The sequence below is a fragment of the Erpetoichthys calabaricus genome, chromosome 2 (genome assembly GCF_900747795.2).
Source record: "Erpetoichthys calabaricus chromosome 2, fErpCal1.3, whole genome shotgun sequence".
Lineage (NCBI taxonomy): Eukaryota > Metazoa > Chordata > Cladistia > Polypteriformes > Polypteridae > Erpetoichthys > Erpetoichthys calabaricus.
The window spans coordinates 704,656-731,979 of NC_041395.2; the positions used below are offsets into that span (position 1 = coordinate 704,656).

The window sequence follows — 27,324 nt, forward strand, 5'->3', positions numbered from 1 at the left end:
GAGACAAACAGACCCCATCCAGAAACCAACAACGGTCCCATCTTCACTGTGGGGGAGCACGAGGTGAGTCGCACGCTGCGGGCTGTCAACCCACGGAAGGCAGCTGGACCTGACAGCATCTCAGGACATGTGCTGAAAGACTGTGCAGACCAACTGGCTGGGATCTTCACCAGGATATTCAACCAGTCTCTGTCTCAGTCCACTGTGCCATCCTGCCTGAAATCCTGTCATAGTGCCTCTGGCCAAGAAATAGACCATCACCAGTCTTAATGACTACAGGCCAGTTGCACTGACCCCTGTGGTTATGAAGTGCTTCGAGAAGCTCATCAAGAACCACATCAGGTCATTCATTCCTCCCATGCTTGATCTGCACCAGTTTGCCTACAGAGCAAACAGGTCTACGGAGGACGCTGTGGCCACTGTTCTCCATGCTGTTCTGTCCCACCTGGAGCAGCAGGGGAACTATGCAGGGCTGCTCTTTATAAACTTCAGCTCTGCCTTTAATACCATCTTATCCCACAGACTGGTGACCAAACTGTCAGACATAGGACTTCCACACTCCACCTGCCTTCGGATCAAGGACTTCCTGAATGATCGCACTCAGAGGGTTAGAGTGGGCCCCTACTTCTCCATACCCATCAGCCTCAGCACTGGCTCCCCACAGGGCTGTGTGCTGAGCCCCCTGCTCTATACTCTTTACACCCACGACTGCACTCCTGCCCACCACACTAACACAATTGTTAAGTTTGCTGATGATACCACGATAGTAGGGCTCATCTCTGGGGGTGATAAGTTCATCTACAGGGATGAGGTGGAGCGGCTGAAAATGTGGTGTAGGAACAACAACTTGCTCCTAAATATAGCCAAGACCAAGGAGCTCATCGTGGACTTCAGGAAGAAGGCAGACAACATCCAGGCACTCATCATCAATGGGGACTGTGTGGAGAGGGTCTCAGACTTCTGCTTCTTGGGAGTCACCATTACGGAGGACTTGACCTAGGGAACAGACACTGCTGAGGTAGTGAAGAAGGCCCAAAAGAGACTTTACTTCATGATGGGTCTCAGGAATACAACATCCCTGAGAAACTTCTGGTGTCCTTTTACCGCAGCACAGTAGAGAGCATCCTGGTCTACTGTCTCTGTGCGTGGCTTTCCAGGTGCACAGTAGCACAGATGAAAGAGCTCCACAAGGTCATTAAGGTCGCCCAGCGGATAGTCGGCTGTCCTCTCCCCTCACTAGAAGAACTACATAGTTCCTGTTGTCTCAGAAACGTCAAGAAAATTCTTCAGGACCCATCACACCCAGGACATGCATTGTTTGAGATCCATAAAGACTAAGACAAATAGACTGAGAAACAGTTTCTATCCTTCAGCCATCACCATGCTGAATGCTGCTAAGTGGTCAGTCTGACCGAGTGCACCTTCATGTTTATAATATAATACACTCTCATGTTTACAATACAGCTCTAAGTCAACATTGGCTAAGGGACAAGTGCAATATGACGTATGTATGAATGGATAACTTTAGTTTAACTTGAGTAATTGTGTTTTGTTTTTATTTTATTTTTGCATATTAAAATTGCACCTAAATTTCGTTGTACAATGTCTCATTGCTACAATGACAATAAAGATTTTGATTTGATTTGACTAACATGCTGCCTAAGCCAGCCCACCATGTTCATCTCCTGTTACTTACATTGTTAATGTAGTATTAGCATCTCCTTATGAGCGCCACATTCCTGTTTACATATTTTATTCAATTACAAGCTAAATCTTATAACCCTTTCTTTCTTTCACACAAATTTAAATTTTGCAAGTCTTATTTAACAAACTGTAAAAAAAACTCTCTTTGTCACCCCAATACAGCAGTCTTCAGTCATCAGATCTCATAACGAGGGTCCTTCCCAAAGATGGCACAGTTTGATATTTTATTATTGTAGATTCTGAAATGAGAAAGTGAGACATAAGGAGCGAGTTAAAGGTCTGAATTCAGAACAAACCTCCAGCCATTTGAAAATAAAACAAACAGCTAACAGGGAAGACGCTGTGACTGGTGACTTGTGAAATGTCACTGCACGTCACTGCACATAAGCTACTGGCACTAAATACAAACCTGCTCTGTTCAGACTAGAAGCCTCGTTACATCTTCATGTTGATTAGAACAATTAGAGTTTAGCAGAACAATTGACAGGGACGCCGAAGACTTATTTGAAATGACATTCATGAAATCCTGCTAAATTTTTCCTGCTAAACAGTTGTAGGAAATAAATGTTAATTTTTCCCAGTGAGATATGGAGGGTTCAATAGTAGCCTTTTAGATTGTGCAGAATTAGTCATTATACTAACAATAAATGCAGGAGTTTAGCGCCTGATATTCCTTAATAATTACTTCCATCATAACCCAAACGCAGATCTAATAGGATTTACGCTGATCATAAATCTGACGCTGTCTGGTAAATAAGAACTTATCATTGCTAAAAACATTTTTATTTAGAGCAAACTGTATGTCTTAGCGAGGAAGGCTCCAAATGGCATTACTCACCATTAAGGCCGATTCCCTGATGTATTTTGTATCATTTTAATCTTGAGATGTGTTGTCTGATGTACAATTCGTAACTGAACATCCATGTATGAATTTACTGTAAGAGATGTCATTAAGATGACAGATTGTGTCTGCCTTGACAAAGTAACAATCCACAGGGGTCTTAAGGTGAGGCTGTGTCCCCTAAAATCTCATATCACCCTGATTCCTTTAAGTTCTGCTTTGTTGTCAGAACATGAGCTCTCCTGCTGACTCTTTGCCTTACAATACCACACTTTACACCCTTTTAACACGAGGCCCCTCAGGAAACCATCAATTCTAGACATGGATCACTGAGGTGAAGTCATTGGCAGATGAGGGGAGAGAATGGAAGGTGAAGAAACTCCTCACCAGGCAGGCCATGTACACCTGCAGAGACGTCAGAATCAGTCTTAATGTCTCTCTCATCTCTGGATGGCTTTTTAAACGATCAATCAGTAAGCACTAATATTAGATAAAACATGATATATTCCTTCATTCAAAGAAAGGCATAGCTGACCGAGAGAGACACACGATGACTGCACACATGAAGAGACCTAAATGCTTACAAACAAGTTTTACTTTCTGATCTTTTGTGATTCTCCATTTGGACTGGAAAGGAGTTACTCTGCTTATTCACAAGTCAGTCGAAAAGAAAAAATAAAAGATTTTTACCTCACAACTTTCAGATTGGATTTGCCATTCAGAGCATCGTGAATTTTTGCTGCTCCAGCATCCGTGATGTTGTTGCTGCTCAGGCTGAAAAAGGAGGAAAAGTGTCAGCGATAATGAAAAAGTCACACACAATAAAAACAAATCAGAAGGATGTGACACTTACTCAATGACGTGGAGTGAATCCCCTTGGCTGAGAGTCGATGCAAGTATTTGAGTGGCTTCATCATTTAGATTGTTGTTTGAAACACTACAATGAAAAGAAGACAAGCAAACTGAAAACTCCATTTTAACACCCTGACAACAGTGTCTGCTAGTAAATGAAGAATAAACATCCGCGTTATTTGATCATTTTTAAGTAGCCAGTCCTGTGTGACTACAAGTTTGCACATTGGTCTTAATCTAGTGGGGTGACTTTTTAATCTTAATAACCACCAGATCATCTACGTCAAGTAGCGTAACTGCATGGCAGCTATCCTGTTAGCCAACAATTGTTCAACTTGCTTTCTTTGAGTTTGATCTGATGTGTTGGTCAAAGATAAAGAGAAAGCTCAGCAGATTCACTGCCATTCTAAAACACACCTAAAAGGACATCTATCTTTGTAACAACACGCTGAAATCTTCCTTACTCTGATGAGAAGACACAAGCACCTATAAGCAGGCATGGACTGTAGCTGGAGGTGGACTTTACCCATCAGCAGAAGCTACAGCTTCCATTGAAAACAAGGCCCACACATCTCTGCAGTCTCTTTGGACCTGAAAGCTCCTCTCTTAGGACCTGGACACTCTCAGATCTCTCTAACTAGTGTGTGGAGAGGATCACTAACTTACAAAGATACACTCCTCCATGGCAGTCAATAAGCACAGACCAGGGAAAGAAGACTTACTTCATGGAGGTAATCTGAGCATAAAGTCTTGTGGCAGAAACATTCATGATTTTCATTAAAAAGCTGACAAGGACATGACAAGGAGTCTTACACTCAACATGAGCTGTTGTAGGACAATGCCACACCATGGACATGAACAAAGGCTAACAAGACAAAGTCAGCAAACACAATTCTTCTTTTGAACCCAAAACCAAGACACACAAATCAAAGTATTGTACATTATCACTGATACTAGGAGTACTGTTAACAATGCTAATGAATGTTGAGTTCTTCCATTTCTAATTATTTCATCAGTGTGAATGTAATGTGTCTGTCCTTCCTTGACGTTTCCTAAATGTTTACACTGCAGCTACTGTTGTTTCAACTGTAGAATTCCATTCAGGAAAGGAGGTTAATAATATTTTTCTTCTTATTACCTCTGCAAAAAATGCAATAGTGCGCTAGTGCTCAGGTGTGAATCACTGCTTCTCTCTCCTGGCATCGCACTTTTGCATGTAAAGACAGGCCTGAACATTTGTGCGTTCTCTTTACCTTGAAAAATCTAGCCTCCATTTTTGAGGTTATTAGACATTGCTACTCACATAGGAGTCACTGTCTCTCTCTTTCTACTCCTGGTGACAAAATAATAATCACCAACAACATATCACTTATAGTCACTGGCAATATTTCACTACGTGTGATGAATACGATCATAATCAGAACTACAGCTATTTCAATTAGCTAAAAAAAGTCTTTAAACTCAATTTAAATAACATCACAATGTTCTTTACATGACTTCTATGAACAAGTTACAAGCCACTTTGGCCATGTCATTCGATCCCAAGCCAGAATCTCAGTTTGATCCAGAATATGAACTAAAACTACTACTGATGTAAATATCAAAAATATATTGTAATGCTTTTCCTTATTTGATGAAACATCTCATATGACTACCAGGAGTGAGACTGTGAAGATCTGTGAGTGCTTATGGTGATGCCACTCACTGAGCTTTTCACAACCAAAGAAGAAATGTCACAGTTGACCACTTTTTTCATGTTACCTTCCCTGGCCAACACACTGCTTACAAAATAAACAAGACCTGCCAGTAAAGTTAACAAAATGGGACAGGAGCTGTCACTCTTTGTAAAAGGCAACAAGAGAGCTGTTATAAACAGCTACACTCATCATAGTCATGTAGACGTTAAGAAAGATTATCTGCCTTCTCAGGACCGTGCATCCGACTGACAGCATTGGCACTGACATAAACAAAATGAACAGACCCAGTGATGATCTACAAAGTCTGTCATTTGCTACTCACTATATTCTTCTTTTTATGTAGCCATTGTACAAAAAGCTCATATTTCCATATTTTATCAGTTGTGTAGTTTAGTATGGACATGATGGAGCAGAACACAGGGCTCTACACCCTGAAAGGAGGGAGTGTCAGGTGGTCTGTTGCTGTGTTTCATAACCTACTTGACATGGCTGTGACCAGTGGCCGCATTTTGTATACATAATTCATAGGTAAAAGAGGAGGCAGGTAGCAGTACATAATGGACTTGGCATGGACACTCATGTTACAGCACATTTTTGTCCCTCTTGCCCCCAGCAGAATGACAGTGCTAGGTAAGAAGACATAAAACAAAATATAACTTTGTAAAGTGTAACCATTTTGTAACCAGGAGTAACTCACGAAAGAGGTATAGAATCTGTGCGGACTGCTGACACCGACAGGTTGTTAATAAGCTGACATGCCACTTGCCAATCACAAATGTTTACATTTGGCTACAGAAACATGTGAATGTTGTTGTACATTTAAACTATTTATACATAGAGCAACAACAAGAAAAATACTTTATACTTCATTTGTTACTTTATAGGCTCATCTGATTGAAAAGCATATTAACGTGTTGTTTTTTTAATACTTCAGTGGTTTTCTGTAACTTTTTGAATGAAAATGTAAGCTAACATTTTAACTGAAATTGTATACAAACAGGAACTGGGTGCCAGGAAATCTTTTAGTTTTACATTCACTCATCTTGTTTTAGGCTATCTACACTTTTTGATGAGGTGATGGGAAATTACCGAGAACAAAAGAATTCAGACAGCACTTGATGCACCTTCAGCAATTCAAGTACTGAGAAAGCACATGGAGGTTCTAGTGTTAGGAGCTTGGTCTTATAAAACTACTTTATCTGTGCAAAGATAAATGAGAAAACTAAATGAATAGTGAGCTAAACATCTACTGCCTCATGGTGGATTGTGCCTGTGCAATAGGCTCATGACTAATAGTGTTAGTGAAATGTTGAGATTTTCAAGCTTTTAAATAATTAGGAGACAAAGGATCCTCAATCTCGGGCCTACTAGTGTTGCCTTGTCTCACCCACAGATGTGCAGTACAACCGACTGTGACGTACTGAAGTTGCCGATGAGAAACACAGAAGCCTGTAAAACAAACTCCAGGAGACCTCAAGCCAAACTGAAAGTAGGTGCCTCTCTGTTGTATGTTTCTTCTGTCTACTCGGTTTGCATGTTGCAATTCATGTTGATATATAATAATTATTTCTATAGTTTTGTGTTATGATCAATAAGTTGTACTTGTGTGCATTAGTTTCCTTGGTATAAAAGTTTAATGACCCTGGGAAACCCCATCTATGGAGAAAGAAAATAAAAAAGCAGGAGATTTAGCAGAATCTCTCATTAATTACTGACATTGACAAATACTGTTGATTGATTAACATCGATCACAACACTTGTCAGTCCTCTGGCCCTCATGTGTCAGCTTTAAACCCAATCTCAGGCCATGTCAGACCACACCTTGACATCACATTCGGGCTCAGAGAAGGCTCTTTAGTTGCTTCATGGCTACCAGACTAGAATGTCCAGTAGAAGCTCTGAGACATCTGCACCCCTAAGTCTGTAGCTGGCCTGACAGGACCAGGAGCCTCATGTATAAAATCTTGTTTAGATTCCATTTCAAAGGCAAAAAAAAAAAAAAGATTTTTTTTAAACTGCATGTACACCATGTTCCTCCCACAGTCCAAAGACATGCAGGTTAGGTGGATTGGCGATTCTAAATTGGCCCTAGTGTGTGCTTGGTGTGTGGGTGTGTTTGTGTGTGTCCTGTGGTGGGTTGGCACCCTTCCCAGGATTGTTTCCTGCCTTGTGCCCTGTGTTGGCTGGGATTGGCTCCAGCAGACCCCCGTGACCCTGTGTTCGGATTCAGCGGGTTGGAAAATGGATGGATGGATGGATGTACACCATGTGCCACAGTTCCTTTATAAATGTCAAATCAACTTAATGCTCTCTGCTTGTCACCTATCACCATTAACCATGTATGGCTAATAGAATGCCTTTTTTGAATATTCATGATCTAATCACCAGATTATTTTGATAGATAGATAGATAGATAGATAGATAGATAGATAGATAGATAGATAGATAGATAGATAGATAGATAGATAGATAGATAGATAGATAGATAGATAGATAGATAGATACTTTATTAATCCCAATGGGAAATTCACATTTTCCAGCAGCAGCATACTGATACAATAAATAATATTAAATTAAAGAATGATAATAATGCAGGTGAAAAATTATCATGTTCCTAAGAAATGTCTTCACTACAAACCACAGGAGAACACAGAAACTGAAACTTCAGGGAATGTAGACAGGCGATATTACTGAATGAAATGGCTCATAATGATGACTTGCTTATTAGTCAATTTAGACTTTGTAGAGCTGTCCTCTTGGAGTTGTGTGTTGAATTGGAGCCTGCGTTGCAAAGGCCATCACACAGAAATCACACAATCCCTGTTCTGATACACGTTTTAACTTTCACAGGGTATCTTGTGATGGGCTTTTTAGCGTGAACTGGCTGACCAATCAAGAACCTCATAGTCATCCCTGAGCTGTGCCATACCATGCCATCTGTATGGGTTGGTATAAATCAGTGCTTGAACCTGAAACCAAATAACTGCCAGTACTCCTCCTTTGTGTCTGCTTCTTGTTACTTTGTGATGCATTGTAAGATAACTATAGTTAGTTGGGGTCTCACTTGATGGCTCAGTCTTCCTTAAATACATGAAGGGTCAGATCACAATGTGCCAGTACGGATCTACTATCTGCTGAAAAAGCAGGAAAGTACCAGGAATGGTGCATAACAACCCTCTTCAAGCTCTGGGAATAATTAAGATGTTAGCCAGACACTTCCAATTTTGTTACAGTCAGGGTGAGCAAGCTGAGATCAAAAAGTGATTGCTGATTATTGTAATGTAGTCGACACAATAAACTGCACACATGTTGTAATGAAGGCACCATCACAAAATGAAAGCACTTTAATTCAATTAATAAACTTCTATGTGATACTCAAATGTGTCTGACTAATGTTGTTGTGAGGTGGCCGGGCTGAAACCCGATTCCTTTATTTTACCAAACAGTGGTGCGGGAAGCAGACTTTGGGTACATGCTGTGTGTGATGGTGGGCTTCTTAATAACACTGTCATTGCCACTTGCCACCATTTTGCAGACAAAATAGATACGCTACATATTAGGGAAATTACAATTAAGTGTATGCATTAGGTGTTACTGCTAATGTCAAATACAGTTGGATTGAGAGGACATGTGAGAGAATTAGTTCAAGAACGTTAGAATGTGACCAACACATCACTGAAATTTTCTGTTCACTTCATTATCCTGCCGTCTGGAGTCACTAAAATGCCAACACCAAAAAATCTGCATAGAATGTATGGAGAGGTTGAAACTTGCTGTTGAAGTCCTGAAGCACAGGGTCTTGATCATGCAGAACTAATCTGTGCTCTGAATTTGTGGTATTTTAGTAGCACTGACGCAACAAATGATAAAAATATAAAATACAAAACAATAAAATATGATGCTGCATAAAATGGGCAACACAAAACATAAATAGATAAATAGAATTAAATATGATAAAATATGAAAAGAAAAATCTGAGGTGTGGAGGTACACAGAGATACAGAGTGTATCCTCAAGTGACACTCATTGAAACGAGATTTTCTGTTCACTTCATTGTCCTGCTGCTTGGAGTCACTAAAATGCCAACACCAAAAGTCTGCATAAGACTAACATATGTTTAAAATTCACCTTAATGTCAAGCCAAATTTCGATGCAAGTTTCTTTTTTTAAAATCCTGACTTTTGCGTACATTTTGAAGCATAAGCACATTTTACACATGAAGACCCCGGTCCATACCAGTCTTTTTACAAAATGATCTGCCTTATTTAAAATCTGGTGCAAGTAGAAAGGTTAGCTTTGAATACGCAATGGAGGGTCTGAAACTTGAAAATATCCCTTATGAGAAGGAGCTGGGAGTTGGAGTGGACTTGTTACTATCAGACTACCAGACGGTGTTCGGACACAGCAGAAATTGAACCCTAGCCTTATCAACCTCATGCCAGCTGGGCACTACCTCACAATACCTTCAACTCTTTGTGCATCCTTAGAAAAATGTCACCTTGTCTCTGTTATTAGCTGAATTCCAATCGTTTAAACTGTCGTGGTATGTCACGCACTGTCATTTCCTAATTCATTTATTCATCCATCCATGTTCCAACCTGCTTACTCAGTTCAGGGTCACAAAGTCAAATCTTAATTTAATTCATGAGTATTCCTCAGTCATCTTTCAAACTCTTTTCAAGGTCAAAATTCCAGAAAAATACGAATGAAACAGCATCTGTCATTTTCTTTTCTATACTTTTTATTTTTACCTTACTATTCCAAATGCAACTCCTCCTTGAGTTTCTCTTACAGATAAAACACTGAAAGAATCTCTTTGGATCAACGTTTTCATTTTCAGCAGTAATCCTCCACATTCGCCTTTTCCCAGGTCTGTTATCAATTTGGAACGCTTTCCTCATGGACTCATAAGCCCACAATTTTAGTTGTGATTATCAATTTTTTCTCAAATTTAACCCACAGGTTTTTCACAGTAAATGGGAGAAGTGTGCAATTTATATAAGGATGCGGGTTATCTAAATATTTGTAAAGACAGTCTACGCTATCTTTGCAATCAACGATTACCACATGATGCGTGCAAGACTCCATTACAGGTACAGGTACAGGACAACAGTCTGTTATCAGCAACCCCAACGGTATTCTTCTGTTCTCATCTCAGTGTATCAAGCTCTGGGTCTGAACCTCATGGGGACAAACTCTTCAGGTGGTGGGAATACCTTAAGAAGCTGACAATAAAGCAGCCTGTGAGCGGCAGGTAAGGGGAGCACAGACACAGCACTTAAAAGAGCACTTTGACTGGGCGCAACTCCTGGCTGCTGAAACCCAATGGCACTGATGTTTGGCCGGCAGCTTGCCTTGGATAGGACCCTGGTCTTGGGTCGACTCTCAGAGAGTCAGGGATGTAGTGTGGAATGTAGTGCCTGTGACAACATGTTAGGTGGAGATGGGTGACATGCATGAAGGGGAAAAGGGACAAGTAGCTGTGAGTGCACTGGCACCAATGAACACCTGAGAGGCAGATAGAAACAGCGCTGAAGATACCTGTGGTCCCATTTACCTGTGGGCCACTCAACAGCAATTGGCATTTAGAGATGAATTCCTGTCTTCTGTCTTTTGCACTACCAGGTTGTTACAGCAGCTTTCAGATGAATAGGCTGGCTGCAGGCTGCTCTGACCTGTTAAGTGTCTTACTATATACCAATAAATACAGTAAATAGAAAGAAAATCATAATACTGATAATTCCAATAAATCTAGTCATTGACTGAAAATGAAACACTTTCATGAATAAAACTGAAAAACCATCAAAGCGTCGTGACCAGCAGGGGGTGTTGCAGCACCACAAACCCCAAACATCATCTCATAAACACAAGTCCCGGGTTTGAAAAAACAATTTCTTGTGCAAATATCATCACGGGTCATTCATTAACACAAACACAGGCACAATTCTTTCTTTCTTTCTTTCTTTCTTTCTTTCTTTCTTTCTTTCTTTCTTTCTTTCTTTCTTTCTTTCTTCCACTCCTCCAGGTGAGTGTTATCCAGCTCCTCTCCTGACTCCATCTCCCTTGTACTCAAGCAGAGACGCTTCCTTTACCCAGGACACAGGAGAACTTCCAGCTCTACGGCCCTGTCCCTCTGAAGCAGTTCCGGGTTAGGCAGAAGACCCATGAAGGAAGGACCCATTAATTCCTTCAGGGCCCCTGGAACCCAACATGTCCTGTGAGTATCCATAGAGGTATGTAAGCCAGGTTTCATACCAGGAAAAAGTACAACAGATTTAAGAGTGTTGATGGAGATTTACAGAGAAGGTCAGAAGGAATTGCATTGCGTGTTTGTGGACTTAGAGAACGCGTATGACACGGTGCCAAGAGAGGAGTTATGATTCTGTATGAAGAAGTTGGGAGTAGCAGAAAAGTATGTGAGGGTGGTGCAGGATATATGTGAGGACAGTGTGGGATGTGGGGTAGGAATGACAGCCTGGGTCAAGTTGAGAGTGGAATTACATCAAGGATCTGCTCTGAGCCCTTTCCTGCTTGCAGTGGTGATGGACGGGTTAACAGATGAGATCAGACAGGAGTCTCTGTGGACTATGATGTTCATGCATGACATTGTGATCTGTAGTGAGAGCAGACAGCAGATTGTGGTGAATCTGGAGAGGTGGAGGTAAGCATGAAGAGTAGGGGATATAGAGTATTAGAGTATATAGAGTATAGAGTATGGGTATAGCTGAAACAAGAAGAAGAAGAAATGAAAACAACAGGCCCTCATACAATTTACTTGTTAATTCAACACTTGTGCTGCATGTGTGTTAGAGGGTCACCTTCTAGGCTCGTCAGAGGTAAGCACTACCACCACAGGACACCAGCTGGCACGGTCGCTGCCTCTCTTGTCTCTTTTGTCATCAGCTCAAAGAAGACACCCATTCGGTGCCACTGACCACACCCCCTCTGGGGGAGGAGCTATAAAAACAAGGCGCTCTCAACTCTTTAAAGAGATGAGGTTATGATGAGAACATAAAAATCAGAAATATAACAGAAATATGGAGAAAACAAGACCATGTCTGCAGACACAGACTCTTAGCAGTTGAAGCAGTGACCAAGAGAACTCAAGCGCCTGAGTGACTTTCACAACGCCGTTATTCAAGAGTAGAGCAGTGGGGAGTAGGAAACTCAGCCCAGAAATGCTGTGTGATGGGACGTGTTTAAGAGGCAGAAGGCCGTCTGTTTCACTGATGATTGACTCAGCCATGAAAATAACTTCACGTTCACTTTGGAGGGGATTTGCAAAAAAAAGAATATATCTAGGGGACCACAATGTGGGAAAACAATCAGCTGTTTGTTTACATTCTGTTATCAGGTTTAGCATTCAAGTACGATTTTTATTTGTAATACATCTGAATAACTCAAAGAGTGTGTAATAAAAGCATATGTTTAATATGTCACTGTGCTCTGTGCAAATATATTTTATAAATCTGCCTTTTTCTACTCACATGCACAGCTGACACTGAGCCAGATTTAGCACAGAGGTTGACCATACCAACAATATATATTATATTCTGTAAGTGCCTTGAGCATGGGAAAGGCGCTATATAAATAAAATGTATTATTATTATTATTATTATTATTATTACAGAACTGCTAGGCAAGCATTAAAAGACAAGACGGATCGACACAACTGGAAAACGTGCAGTCAGGCTGAGAACGGCTGTATACTATTTTTGCCTGTCAAAGTCAACATGAAACTGTGTCCTTGTTGCCTTGTTTGGAATTGCATGTTCACCTAAGAGAGGCCTGCATGTGAAGAAAGAGTATAAAGCCTTGGAAAATGGCCAAGCACACCTTTGAAGCCAATGGACAGATGGGAGATAACATCATTCGATTCTGACAATCCTTCCACTGCACCGACAAAGATGGCAGACTCTACACATTGAGCCCCCACTCCTGGGGGGTATTTTCCGTACGTCGCTTAAACCATCCGAGATCAGGTGTCTCATCTTGGATGAGTTTATGCCAGTGAAACTCATCCAGATAAGACGGTTTTTTAAACGCAGCTGTGTGGTAGATTAGTTTAGCTGGATCTAATCATCCGAGATGAATGCGCGTGCCCGCGCTGATTGAAAAGCCCATATATATTGAGTCTAGAAAACATGATCAGCAAGTCTTTGATAGGCTGCAACAAAATGACGAAAGAATGGGCTCATTTTTTTCCACACAAGCGGAGCAAGACCTTTCATTTGAAGGACATGAAGAATTTCAAGATTTAATATGCACAAGGTGTAACACTGCAAAAGCAGCCCAAACCAGAAAAGACAGCTGGCAAAAAGTGGCAGACAAATGAAATGCATGTGCATTGTACTTACTGAATGCAGCGTTTCATTTCCTATGTGTCAGATTAATTATTATTTAACATGTCATAATTCCAGATCAAACGTGAGCACAAGGAGAACATGGGAACAGGTTAAAGTGAAGTACGAGAATACACTTAAAACTGGTAAATATTGGTATATAACTATTTAAAGAATTGATGACATAAAGAATCATATATAATGTAAAGAACATTAATTTTAAAGCTAATAAGAAGGCAGACAAGCAAAAAACAGGTGGAGGTCCACGCGGTCCAGACCTAACCCCTGCAGAAGAGTTGGCTCTCCAGCAAAATGCCCATCGCCCTGTTTCTGAGGGCACTCCAGGGGGAAGCTCCTCCTCAGAACCAGTGGCAGGATGCAGTGGTCACTTCATTTCAGCTAAAGGATGGTCATTACATATATTTGTCCTCCATCTGTGCCGTAGGTATGTTCCATATAGCCCTCTTTTTTGTTGGGTCAGTTGCAGGGAATGTCATATCCCTTGAACGTGTGTCTGACCAACGAGATATTGACGAAGGTCAAATATTTGATGAAGACACTGTGTCTGATTATTCATCAGGAGGAGAGGTACATTTTCCAAATAATGTTTGATCAAACTCCACTCTGATCAGTCCCATGTGCCCCAATCACATTTGGAAATCCTGGTAATGAGAATGTTAGGCTGATTGAGATTCTTCATGGAACTGTGGGTGTTTTAGCCTGTGTATTACCTACCTGCAATGGCATGAAACGCCTCTTTTGTCTGCACACGCAGGTGTCCAGGAAACACAATGAAAACCTGAAGGAAATGTTTCAGAGCCAAACAGACTTTACGAATTGCCTGGCAAACTGCACTTTTTGATAGATGTTCCGCATCGCCTACAGTATATAAAGTGCCGCTTGCAAGAAACCTCAAAGCAATGCCTACTGTCTGTGTGGTTGTGAGAGCCCGACTTCGCCGAGTTTGACTTCGAATATACGGAGCTAATAAATCTTTGAGGTACAATATTCCCCCTCGGCTAAAGCGGTATCTTTCGTACAGAATTTCCTCCGGGAGCAATAAAGGACCTTGCCGATCGCGCAAAACCCTCTCTATATGAAATTCTCTTCGTATAATTTGCGCACCGATATCAATTGGTCGCTCATTCATGAATGGTGAAGCCATGACTGGATGACTTCCACTCACCGTCACTGATCACGTGTGTAAACTAATCCTTGTTTACATCGAACAAACCCGCTCCGAGCAGGTTTGCGGATTTGGATGTGTTGCTATGACAACACTTCCAGCAAGAGTTTCGAAAAACCGACAGATCAGGATCAGGCCAAATCGTCAACAATTACATCCGGCTAAGCGAGTAATCCACGTATGAAAAATACCCCCCTAGACTGGGTTTTGTCATTTGCTTCCCTCGTCTGTTATACAGCTTAAGCCAACATTAAACAAAGCTAAGTTATTTCTCCTAAGTGATTTCTTACCGCCGTATCACTAAGGGACGGGTATCGCCTTTTCATGTTATATCTCTATACAGCAGATTCAGGTTATGTAACACTCCGCAATTACAAAAAAGATCTCATTTCCTGGGTGCTGGCGCCTCCTGCTGGACACCATTTTGACTTGATGTTATCTGTAGACATATTTGTTTTGTTTTTATTTTTTAACTTACAACTGTACATAAAAGTACAGTTTCTGTGCTTAGTAACTAAATATCTTATAAATAGGTCATCTCTTTTCCTAAATATAAATACTGACACATCTAACATGTTCTGTTTGCTTTACCAGGTTAACACACAGCAGGCAGTTGACCTTTACTAGCCCCCAGTGAGTTTCTAAACTTGATAATTCATTTTTTGTCATTATGTAAAAGTCTACCTGTCATTTTGAGTTTGCGTTCTAATCAGTGGAGCAGGAGCAGATAGAGAAATCTCGTTTAGAACTGCCGCCTTATCGAATCTTCCTTATGCACTGCAAAACATTTTTTCTTAACAAGTAAAAATTTCTTATTTTAAGGTAATATATCTAACATTTTGCCCCAAAAGATTAAATATCTCATGTTGCAATGATACTTGCTAGATTATTTTGCTCAATTCAAGACAACTGGTCTTAAACTATCTGACTCAGATATAAAAGTGTAATTCCAAGACAATTTTGACTTGAAAAAAGCACAACTGTGAGAGAAAAGCCTGTTATCAACTACAGCCATGAGCACAGCAGGACATGTATTCTTATTTCAAGAACCAAAACTTTCTAGGTTGGTCTTATTTTAAGAAATGAGTAAGACACAACCCCGAGACTTAAATTAAACTCTTTTTATTCCAGAAAGGTTTTAGAATACAACCTTAATTTTGTTAACAACTATGCCATTTCAGATTAACACTTGCCTGATTCAGTGGCCTTCCTCTAACTAATATGATTTAACAGCTGGATTCCCTGCAAAGGGTAGTACTTTATTATATTCAAACAGTAATATTTCTCTTCAAATCAAAATGGTTTCCACATTTTAAAATAAATGACCCTTGTATAAAAAATGTGTCTGGTGGTTTGATGCAAGAGTGTCAAATAAATGGTTTAATCCAAGCAGTGTTGCTGGAATTTATTAACATAAAAAGAAAAGTTCAAGAATTTAGGAATCTTTAAAAGTTTTATATAGTTCAATGATATCCCCATGATAGTACTTCACAAGAATATATATTTTGTTTTTCAGTCATAGTCTCACTGAAATTAAAATTAACCAGCTTCATAGCATCAAGAAAACGGGTGGATTTATCCAGGTTAGGGATTTTAATTTCAAATGACAAAACATCTCTATCAAAGACACAGCATCATGAACTTGAAACTCCAAACAATATAACGTGTAGTGTTGATATGGCTCAAAACTCGTTTTAAACTCAAAGCCACAAACGAGCAGCAAATAAAACAACGAGTGCTGAGCGACTGTAGCTGTTATGTGATGTAATATACAGGATCGTTCTGTTATTTTAGGAAAAAAAATTATTTACGTCAATGACATTGTTGAGTATATGAAAAGCTAACGGTATAATTAGTTTCCTTGCAGTGTCCAATTGTTTTTGTTTGTTTTTTTCTTTACAAATATAATATCCAGCGCTGTTTTTGACCCCTTCTTTGTCATGTAATGGAACATACCTTTCTTTGAGCATGCGTAATCGCGTTCCCTGTGAAGCGTCCTTCGCTTTCCCGTGCACCTGATGTTACTTTTCGAAACGTTCTCACCGTAAGGTTATTAATAACGTTACATAGATAGCTAAAGTACTGCTTTGCTCTTCACAGCTGATAAGTACCATATTTACGCATATAACCCAATGGATTCACTTGACAAAGTCACACTGGAAATATTAAAAGGTAAGTGTCTAATTGACATTTACTGTTGCTACAGTGCATTCTGTTTTTATGAATCCACAAGAATTCACCTGTCCACGTTGATACCTATAATCATTATGACACAAAATAGAAGTAGTGGGGCAAGCTAGTTTCGTGTAACCATTACATAAAATTTTAAAAATAAATAGAGGTGTTTATTTTATAAATATTTATTTTTTCATTTCCGGTTTTCACCTTTGCAATTTATCCAGCAAACACTGGCCTGAATTATAACTTCCACTGCACGCAGTTCTTGCATTCGAACATATTGGTACATTTAGCGCTTCTCTTGCCATTTTAGGCATTAATGAGTGGTTTGAGGCTGCACAGCAGCACTTGACTCTTTTTATCGAACGCCATTATTGTTAGATTTCATATACAGTATACAAAGAGTTACTATGAAATAAATGTTAGTTAAATGTCGTTGATTTATTTCTTAGTGATTTATTTAAAAAGTTGTTAAAGACATTCTGATACAGACTTCTGCTTGCTTAAAAATAAATTGAAATGTATCTTTTAAAAATGTGCCAAGTTCTAACTGCAGTGCACGCGCCTCATGCTCTTACTGGTAGTAAAAGCGAACACGACCCAAGTTGCTTCTATTTGAGATACCTTTAAAGAAAAACTTTAAAATTTAGAGGCCAGTATTTTAAAATTATTATCGATTTCGAGGTATCCACAATTGTAAGCTCATTGCTCGAATATAAAAAGATCGCTGCACTTGAAACTGCAATGGGAGCACCTATCCCCTTAACTTCGTTATCAATACCATACATTAGCGCGTCATATAAATATATATATTCTAGAGCCAGCCCTGAGTGAGACGGTGCTCTTTATTACTTTAATGGCACAGGTGAAGGCCCCCGTCTGAGTGAAATGTTAACGCCCTGCTAATTTTATACGCTCGCAAATTAAGTTAGTAAGTCATATGTATCGTGTCCTTGATCAGGCAACACAGTAAGTACACCTCTGTAGGATATCTCTACTTGCCTAAAACCTCAGTATGATATACTTGTTCAGAAAGGAAACAAAATGTAAAATATTTATAAAAAGGTATCATGATTTGCAATTGTACCATCTTTCAAGAAACTCTTAAACTTATAAAAATTTGTAAATTTAGCACTTAAAGCCTAAAACCCGAGTTGGAAATGACTGCTGGTAATTGTGCAGATGACATCCAAATATGAATGAATTACTGGTCTTCTCTGTAGCTTATCAAGTTGCAAATGTCACAGAAGATCTTCTAGGGACTCTTTCACGTGAAGATCTGAACATTTCCTTTGAAGAAAACCTCATGGCCAGTATTATATCAAGAGGTCAGCATTATTTATTTATTTATTTTTTTAAGAAATATTGTTGAGCAAACAATGTAGTTATTATTACTTTTGCTATGTTCTTTTTGTTGAGATTAAATGTTTCTGTAGCAACTTTTATGTCAGAAGTGTCCATGTAATGATGATATTTGAGATCAAGCAGGGGAGAAATATAAATGATAATAGGGAAAAGGAGGACGTTTATGATATGAAAGTGATGACAACATAAATATATATTTATAGATGTGGACATTTGAAGAGTAGAAACTTGGGCTTTGTCCTTCTCAATTAAAATTTTCCATAATTCAATACAAGCAGTTTGAAATGTCACACCTGAGCACAGGACAGCTCATCCATCCATCAAGGCTGTTGCCCCAACATGTCCACCTCACCATATGAATCTTTGTATAAATGACAAACCTACATAAATATGTGTTTACACAAAGTCTGTATTAATTTACAAATGTTTTGATAAACTTTATCATGGCGCCAGAGAGTGATAGCATGTTACGTGTTAATTAGCACACAGAAGTAAGAATTTCACAGTACTCATGTAGCACTTATTTAGTTCAATACAACATATTGTGAGAATACTCCATATCAATAGATATCTGAGCACATATCGTTTGTGTGTTTTATCGGGAAGTAAAGATGATGACGACTACTAATCTTGTTTTTAGTTACCTAAAAATTTTAACAATGAAAATATAAGCGGTCAGATATTTGAACAATGCTGTCTTTGATTTACTAATTTAATTTATGTTAAATAAAAGTAAATATGTCCATTTATGTGAGGCTTCATCAAATTTCATAATTCATAAACAGTTTATTGATAACTGCTGACTATTTTTAATGTCCTTTTCCTGTATTTTTTTTTTTAACAGGAGCTGCAGTTTTCTGTGCAGCAAGATAACTTAGAAGACAGCTGCACATCTCCCTCCTCTTCTGAATGCAATGCTCTAAGAAAATGCCAGTCTTTCACCTGCCCCTCAATCCAGTGACCAAGGATATCCCAGAAAACTCTGAAGAGAAGCCAGCCCCTCTAAAATCATTCAATTCCCAAGCCCTGAATACATCCTTCATAGTGACAGTGAGCTGGAGCAGGTCAGAAAACACTGCAGCGCACAGGGAAAGAGGAGCATTGTATTCTTTCAAAGGATCTGCGCTGTAGATTAATTAGAACTACAGTGACCAACATAGTGCCCATACTGAGGGCAACAACAAGGGAAGACAGATGTACCTCCAAACATGGTTTCTTCAATGGCAAAACGTATAGTCAAGTATTATCCAAAGCTACGTGTAGCTGAAGATCAAAATTCATGGGTGAGTGTAAGTAACTTGTTTTTATTGGGGATTTAGACTGAGTAGTCACACCTTGTATTCACTTGCACACTTTTTAAGAGAGTGTAATCTCATTACAAGAACCTGTGTTTAAACAACGTCCTGAAAAGGCTACAGAATATCTGCACACCTCAGAAGCGACAGGACTGTATGCCTCAAATAAATAAAGAGATGTCTCGGCGTCACCACTGACAAGCCTGATGCTGCTGAAGTCGAGAATTCAGGCGAGGCCGATTCCACTGCATCTTTGGGGAATTCTATTGCTTCAGCAACGCTTGTTAACGTGTCACCTTCTAGTCGTACCCAAGAAGTTACAGCAGAGAAAGAATGTGAACCATCTGGTAAATGCACAATAGAGATGGTCATATCCTATCTTAGTTCAGACTGTTTAGAAAACTAAACAACTGATTGGATTATTCATTTATATGTTTTTGCAGCTGTTGACACAATAGTTGACAGCCACTAAATACAGGCCGGGCACTACAACACACTACAGGACCTTTACAAGAAGACAAAGCCAAATACATTACCCAGCTCCTTGATCATGAATTTAATGCACAGAGGTCATTTATAGATTCTATGGGAGGCTTATCCATGCTTTAAAGAACTGGATCATGTAAGTACATAAAACACAGACATTTGACTGAAATATTTTTGAAAATGGTTTCTTAAAACAAAATATGTGCTGACTTAGAGTGCTTATTTAATAGGTAATGGATGAAATGCGTTGTATTCTTAGTTGGAATAATCTTAACTACATCACAGACGTTAAGAGCAGATGGACCAGTTTTTATGGAAAAGCACAGCTGGAGTAATGAAGAAGATCCTGAAGCCTCCACATATGCATGCTGATGGTAACATTTGTCATGCGTATTTTATTCAAAGTCATTTTATAGTTAGTTATGCACTTTACTCAGTGTTGCAGCATGATAGGCCTAAATGAAAGTCAAATTGAAGTTGTTTAAAGTTATGATATTTTGCAGTTGATGCTCAAAGGGTTGCACTTTTTTATGTGATTTTTTTTCATAAAGACCAAATCTATATTATAGTAAGCCAAACTGAGAAATTTTCATGCAAAATATTATTACTGCTCTCTTTGCCAGTAACTATTGATTTGTGAATTCCAGGTTCCCTTTTCTTCATTGTATTAGAAAGTTGTACTGTGTTATTCATAAATAAATCCATCCATCCATTTTCCAACCCGCTGAATCCGAACACAAGGTCACGGGGGTCTGCTGGAGCCAATCCCAGCCAACACAGGGCACAAGGCAGGAACTAACCCTGGGCAGGGTGCCAACCCACCACAGTCAGAAATAAATTTTTCCCTTTAATTATGTTTTTAAAAAGCCATTTATTAGCATTGTAAATAGTTTTGTCTAGCATCTGTTTAAGACACAACAGAAAAATAAACTGACTGACACTATGCTTTATTAGATATAAATAATGAAGGAATATTTTAAAGAATACTTAAAACTTTAAATATGATCTATGTAAGGTTCATTTCAATTGTTTGTTCATGTTCTAGCATATTAGTAGGTAAAAATAATACCAGACATCAAATCATTTTTGTTATAAATCATTCTCAATTTAATGCTTCTTGTATGTTGTTGTTTTCATTAAAAGGAGAATGTTTGAGTTATATTAGAACACTAGCAAAATACCCGCGCTTCGCAGCGGAGAAGTAGTGTGTTAAAGAGGTTATGTAAACATATCTATCTATCTATCTATCTATCTATCTATCTATCTATCTATCTATCTATCTATCTATCTATCTATCTATCTATCTATCTATCTATCTATCTATCTATCTATCTATCTATCTATCTATCTATCTATCTATCTATCTACAGTAATCCCTCACTATATCGCGCTTCGCCTTTCGCGGCTTCACTTCATCGCGGATTTTATATGTAAGCATATTTAAATATATATCGCGGATTTTTTGCTGGTTTGCGGATTTCTGCAGACAATGGGTCTTTTAATTTCTGGTACATGCTTCCTCAGTTGGTTTGCCCAGTTGATTTCATACAAGGGACGCTATTGGCAGATGGCTGAGAAGCTACCCAACTTACTTTCTCTCTCTCTTGCGCTGACTTTTTCTGATCCTGACGTAGGGGGATTGAGCAGGGGGGCTGTTCGCACACCTAGACGATACGGACGCTCGTCTAAAAATGCTGAAAGATTATCTTCAAGTTGCTATCTTTTGTGCAGCTGCTTCCTGAAACGACATGCTGCACGGTGCTTCGCATACTTAAAAGCTCGAAGGGCACGTATTGATTTTTGACTGAAAAACAAACTCTCTCTCTCTTTGTCTGCTCCTGACAGAGGGGGTGTGAGCTGTCGCCTTCAACAGCTTTGTGCCGCGGTGCTTCGCATACTTAAAAGCCAAACAGCCCTATTGATTTGTTTGCTTTTCTCTGTCTTTCTGACAGACTCTGCTCCTGACACGCACTCCTTTGAAGAGGAAAATATGTTTGCATTTTTTTAATTGTGAGACGGAACTGTCATCTCTGTCTTGTCATGGAGCACAGTTTAAACTTTTGAAAAAGAGACAAATGTTTGTTTGCAGTGTTTGAATAACGTTCCTGTCTCTCTACAACCTCCTGTGTTTCTGCGCAAATCTGTGACCCAAGCATGACAATATAAAAATAACCATATAAACATATGGTTTCTACTTCGCGGATTTTCTTATTTCGCGGGTGGCTCTGGAACGCAACCCCCACGATGGAGGAGGGATTACTATATATATATATATATATACATATATATATATATAGATATATAGATATATATATATAGATATACATATAGATATATATAGATATATATATATATATATATATAGATATATATATAGATATAGATATATATATATATATATAGATAGTTAGATAGATATATATATAGATATAGATAGATATATATATAGATATAGATAGTTACATAGATATATATATATATATATAGATAGATAGAGATAGAGATAGATAGATATATATATATACATATATATGTATATATATATATATATATCTATCTCTATCTCTATCTCTATCCATCTATCTATATATATATATATATATATATATATATATATATATATATATATATATATATATATATATATATATATATATATATATATATATATATATATATATCTATTGGCAAAGCACATCCCTGTGCTTTGCAGCGGCGAAGTACTGCTTTTAAATTTTTATTAACAAGAAAACCTTTTTAAATTGAACAATTTGTTAAGGATCTGTTTTTTTGTGTAGCTGACTTCACACAGCCTCTCCGCTGTTTTATAAACGAACGTCATATAAGGTCTTCCTTTGTCGTTGCTTTGCCAACGGAAGCAGCCTTTTTATTTAATCCTGTTTTTACGATTGTTCTGTTTGTATATCACGTTGTCAGTTCAGCACTCCGGATGTAATATGACCAAGCTGTGCAAGCACACTCTTGAGAATGCAACGTATAGTTGTACAGGAGAAAAGCAATCTTGCCTGAAATCAATGGCAACCTTTTGTAGGTCTATGAACTTTATTTAAACTTTAGGTTTACACGATGCTTTCTTTCCGAAGTACCTGCACTCATGAATATGTCTGTATGCGTCAGTTGCTCAAATCCCCGCGGTTCGCACCGGCGAAGTTCTGCTTTTAAATTTTTATTAAGAAGAAAAGAAAACCTTTTAAAATTGAGGGAAAATATACCAATAACAGTTTGTTAAGGATCTGCTTTTTTGTGAAGCTGCCTTCACTCGAGTGATCACTTCGAGATTTAAGCTTGAGAAATCACCCCGTAAATGTACACGTTTAATTGCACATCTGTTAATATGTATGCTTACAAAGTATTAAAAGACACTCAACAATTACACAGTATTAAAAGACACTCAACAATTAACATCATTTACCTTCGTTCCCGCGTTTGACTTGTGCTGTAAATCTCTTCCTTGTTTTCACTTCACGTGATTACGTAGGAGGCGTAATACGTGATGACGCGATACGTGACTCCGCCTCCTCCATTAGAGTATATGGACAAAAAACAGGTTCCAGTTATGACCATTACGCGTAGAATTTCGAAATGAAACCTGCCTAACTTTTGTAAGTAAGCTGTAAGGAATGAGCCTGCCAAATTTCAGCCTTCTACCTACACGGGAAGTTGGACAATTAGTGATGAGTGAGTGAGTCAGTCAGTGAGTCAGTCAGTCAGTGAGGGCTTTGCCTTTTATTAGTATAGATAATGTGAAAGATATTTAAATTTTTTTTTCCTCATTAGTGAAAAATGCCATCTCCATGTTTAGAGCTCTGCCATCCATGTTTCCTTCACTTTCTCTACCCCCAAAAAAGCTGGGAAACAAAACATGAGCCATTAGTTCATGGCCTTAAGGTAAAACTTTGCATTTGTACATTGCTGTAAAGGAAAAATAAAGACAGTTACTGCAATTCTATCCATCTGTGACTGGCAGCAATTTTCAGGGTTGTTTTTAATGTTGGCTACAGGAACGACATTATATATTAAACAGTTTTATTTAAAGGGCTCAACAGAATAGAACAATATTCAATTTTTAGTGATTTCTTTGCTATTTCAATTACAAGCTGTGTATAACTGCTTCTGTTAAAATTAGCACATTAATTCAGTATTATAAATAAGTAAAATGTATAATAAATCTGCATAGGACTACAGAGGATAAGATAAATTCAGACGGTTTTCTTTGTTGTTTTTTGTTTGTATTGAAGACCTCCAAGAATCCTGATGCCTTTCTACAGCAAAGACTGACGACTGACTAGCGCTGCCCTTATTGTGGACCAAGATAACTGCATGCTGGCTATTGGAAGTCAGCCCAAGACAACTGTCCCTCAAGAAATGTTGCAGGAAGGTATCATGTACCTTATGGCAGACTATTATGCACTACATCTAACATACCCTAAGTGCATTCCTGCTGTCCTCTCTGCAATTCAAACTGAAATATTACTGGACACAATTTGAAGGGAAAATACAAATATGTTAGAAGAAAAATTGTGTGAGCCAAATGTAGAACAGGAAATGCATGTCTATGATGTGCTGTATATAATTACCATTACCATATTTGAAAATCAATTAGATAAATTGTAAATAATTTGATATTTTGTGGATTTTAACATGTTCGGTTGTATTTTCTTTCTCCTGTTTTTTGGCAAAGTTACCACTGTTAAAATTTTGTTTATGTAATTAAGTTTGTTATGCATTTCTGACTGTGACAAGATGAGACAGTCCTGAAGTACAATGTACAATAATGATATGGATATGATGTTTGTGTTATATACAAGGTAATCTTCCTGTGTCAACTCATTTTCATGTGCTTATGTTTCTCTGTTTCTGTATTGTAAACACAGCAGTAGTGCTGTTGGATACTGATGTAATACTTAAATAAAGAGCAATGCTAATGATTATGTCTTTATTGTAAGTTATTTTATCTATTCAGGAAGCCAACATATATCAGGAAATTATATATTAATTATGTGTGTTGAATGTAGGAATGAATTCCTAACTCAAACCTCTGCTAAAATATTTGGTTTCAATTTGAAATGAAGACCACCCTAAAATGAGAGCACTGTGCTACTTCTACCTTATTCTTTTGTAGGTGGATTGACATTTGTTGTATATATCATGCAAATATAGCTTAGTATGTGTTGAAATTAACTACTTTCAGGATTTTTTAAAAATCCAAGTCAATATATCTCACCCCATTGGCATATAATTTTGCTTATTTCAAAGATTTATTTCTTAATAATCATATTTTTTTTTCTTATTCTGTGATTTTTGTAAAATAATTTTCCTGTTTTAAGATATATGCTCTGAGATTAAATATTGGACTACCTATTTCAAGATGAGCCAACTAGTTTCAAGTAACAAGACTTTCTTTCTCCACTGGTATTAAGAATTTTCCACTTATATTAGTGATTTATTCTCTTGTTCCTTGGCCTTCATTTTTCAGTGTGCTAAAATTAAGAATGCAAGACAACTGAATTAAAAATTATTTTCTAATATTCAGTGTATTTCCACCATAGAAAGTCTAATCTCAAGTAATTTGTTCTAAAAAACAGCATTTTCTACTTATTTCAAACCTTTGAACACCTATCAGAGCTTTCTTATTTCTAGACTGGAACCAACTTATTTTAAGATTTCTTGGCAAGTAAAATTATCTTGCTGCATGGACAGATAATTTCACTAATATTATGTCATTTTCTCCTGAAATTCAGTGTTTTTATCTTATTTCTAGGCTAAGTTTCTTTGCAGTGTGGCACAGAGAGTCGAGTTCTTAGAGCAGTTTGAACACATCGGGGCTCCTACTGGCAGCAGGTGGCTGTTTTAGTTGGCCAAGTGAAGTCGTCTCCAGAGTCCAACAAATGCACGTCATACTCCACTTTGACACATAACAGCATCCAAACTGGTCTTGTGTTGCGTGTAACAATATGACGGCAGTCTAAGGGCATGCAGAAGAGGGAGGATGAGAATGACGTCACAATCCTAAGAGCGGCACTCACAAGTTAGGAGCCATTTCAGGATGTGGATAAGGAGGATGGGTTGTACTGTGAAGTTTGCCATTTCATTTCTTGCATTCTCTTTTATTGAGGGTGCAGGTTGTACTTCTTTTTTTTTTTACTGAAAGAGACTAAGTGTGCGGCTCATACAGAGGTGCTGGGAATATTCATATATCTGTGCATTTGGGAGAATACAGTATGCTCATTGTATGGTGGACTTTTCTACATTTCAGTTCTTCGAGGGTCTCACTTGAGTGCAGACACATCAGGTGATACCAACTCCTTGAACCCCTGAGCTCCCAGTTGTCCTCAAAGAGTCTGGATTTCTAGACATCTAACTGGATACCAATTTCCTTTAAAGAACAGCATAGGCTGTTCAATTTTAACTTGGGAAAATGTGCCCACAAGTGCCATCTCTATCTCACTTTCCTGGAGGACTTTACCCTGCGCTTTGCCATCTCAGTGGTGGCCACCCAGACACCCACACTTTAAAGCAGTTCTAGTATGAATCTGACATACATGTGCGTCCGGGGTTAACACAATGGATTCATTTTCAAGACATCTACACGGTGAAACATTTATGTACTTCTACAGTGTCATAAAATGATCAAAGTGCCTGGCAAACACAGGGATCACGTGCACAGAGGACGACATGTCTTTAGGCAGTAGATGGGACAAGCCAAAATGAAAACTTTAGACCTCACAGTTATTGTACGGTTTAAATGAGTAACTTTGATTTTAGAGTTTTCACTACTCTTGACATATCGCGTTATTACTTGTGCCTTTGTATTGTGCCAATGACAATCAATGAAAATCGTGAACAAGAGAGGAGATAAGACACACTACTGAAGGAGTCAAAAGTGTACCCAGGGTGGCATTGGCCTCATGTGTACACCTTTGTGACTTAACTGGAGATTTTGTTATCCTTTAACACTTTTGACTTTTATCTGCAGCACATTTTTAAAGCATGCTGGTCCACTTACTCCAAGCCTCGTATTTTGTGTAGACATGCAGACAGTCGCTCGATGCACTCAGTAGAAAGGCTGCAGTTGCTTAAGTCCACCTCACAGTCCTCTTCAGTGTAGTTGATCACAATGGCCAGCGATCTGCAGGTGTCTGCTGACAGACTGGTGCCACTCAGATCAATGGTACTGCCAATGGCTCTGCCAAGCGAGATGATCCTGCTTGTGTTGTTCTCATCGGTCATCAAAATAAACCTCAGCAGAAGCTCCTTACTTGTTCTACAAAGAGAAGAAAAAAAGATGTCAGTGTGAGAGTTTAAACTGATATTGTGTGTCTATGGCTTCATGCAGTCTTACATGTCCATAAAATGG

At 38.5% G+C, this 27,324-nt stretch overlaps 2 protein-coding genes across 2 annotated transcripts in view; both read right to left on the reverse strand.

Annotated features, from left to right (window-relative positions):
- The window catches only part of LOC114643014 (uncharacterized), a gene marked incomplete at its 3' end in the record, with an annotated part of 1,911,439 nt that overhangs the window by 694,210 nt on the left and 1,189,905 nt on the right, over positions 1–27,324 (reverse strand). The window lies entirely within an intron of this gene.
- On the reverse strand, positions 1,543–27,227 carry LOC114643012 (nucleotide-binding oligomerization domain-containing protein 2-like). The gene is made up of 4 exons (XM_051923239.1): positions 26,974–27,227; positions 3,399–3,482; positions 3,236–3,319; positions 1,543–1,943 (listed from the first exon to the last, which is right to left on the reverse strand). Exons 1-4 carry the CDS (start codon positions 27,195–27,197, stop codon positions 1,880–1,882), a joined length of 456 nt encoding a protein of 151 aa, XP_051779199.1. The 5' UTR covers positions 27,198–27,227; the 3' UTR covers positions 1,543–1,879.

Excerpts from the sequence above, each read along its gene's own strand:
- LOC114643012 (XM_051923239.1), bottom strand. The coding sequence starts at position 27,197 with ATGACCGATGAGAACAACACAAGCAGGATCATCTCGCTTGGCAGAGCC. Across the intron at positions 3,483-26,973 it reads CACAAAATACGAGGCTTGGA|TGTTTCAAACAACAATCTAA; the intron begins GTAAGTGGACCA and ends TTTTCATTGTAG. Across the intron at positions 3,320-3,398 it reads GATTCACTCCACGTCATTGA|CCTGAGCAGCAACAACATCA; the intron begins GTAAGTGTCACA and ends CTCCTTTTTCAG.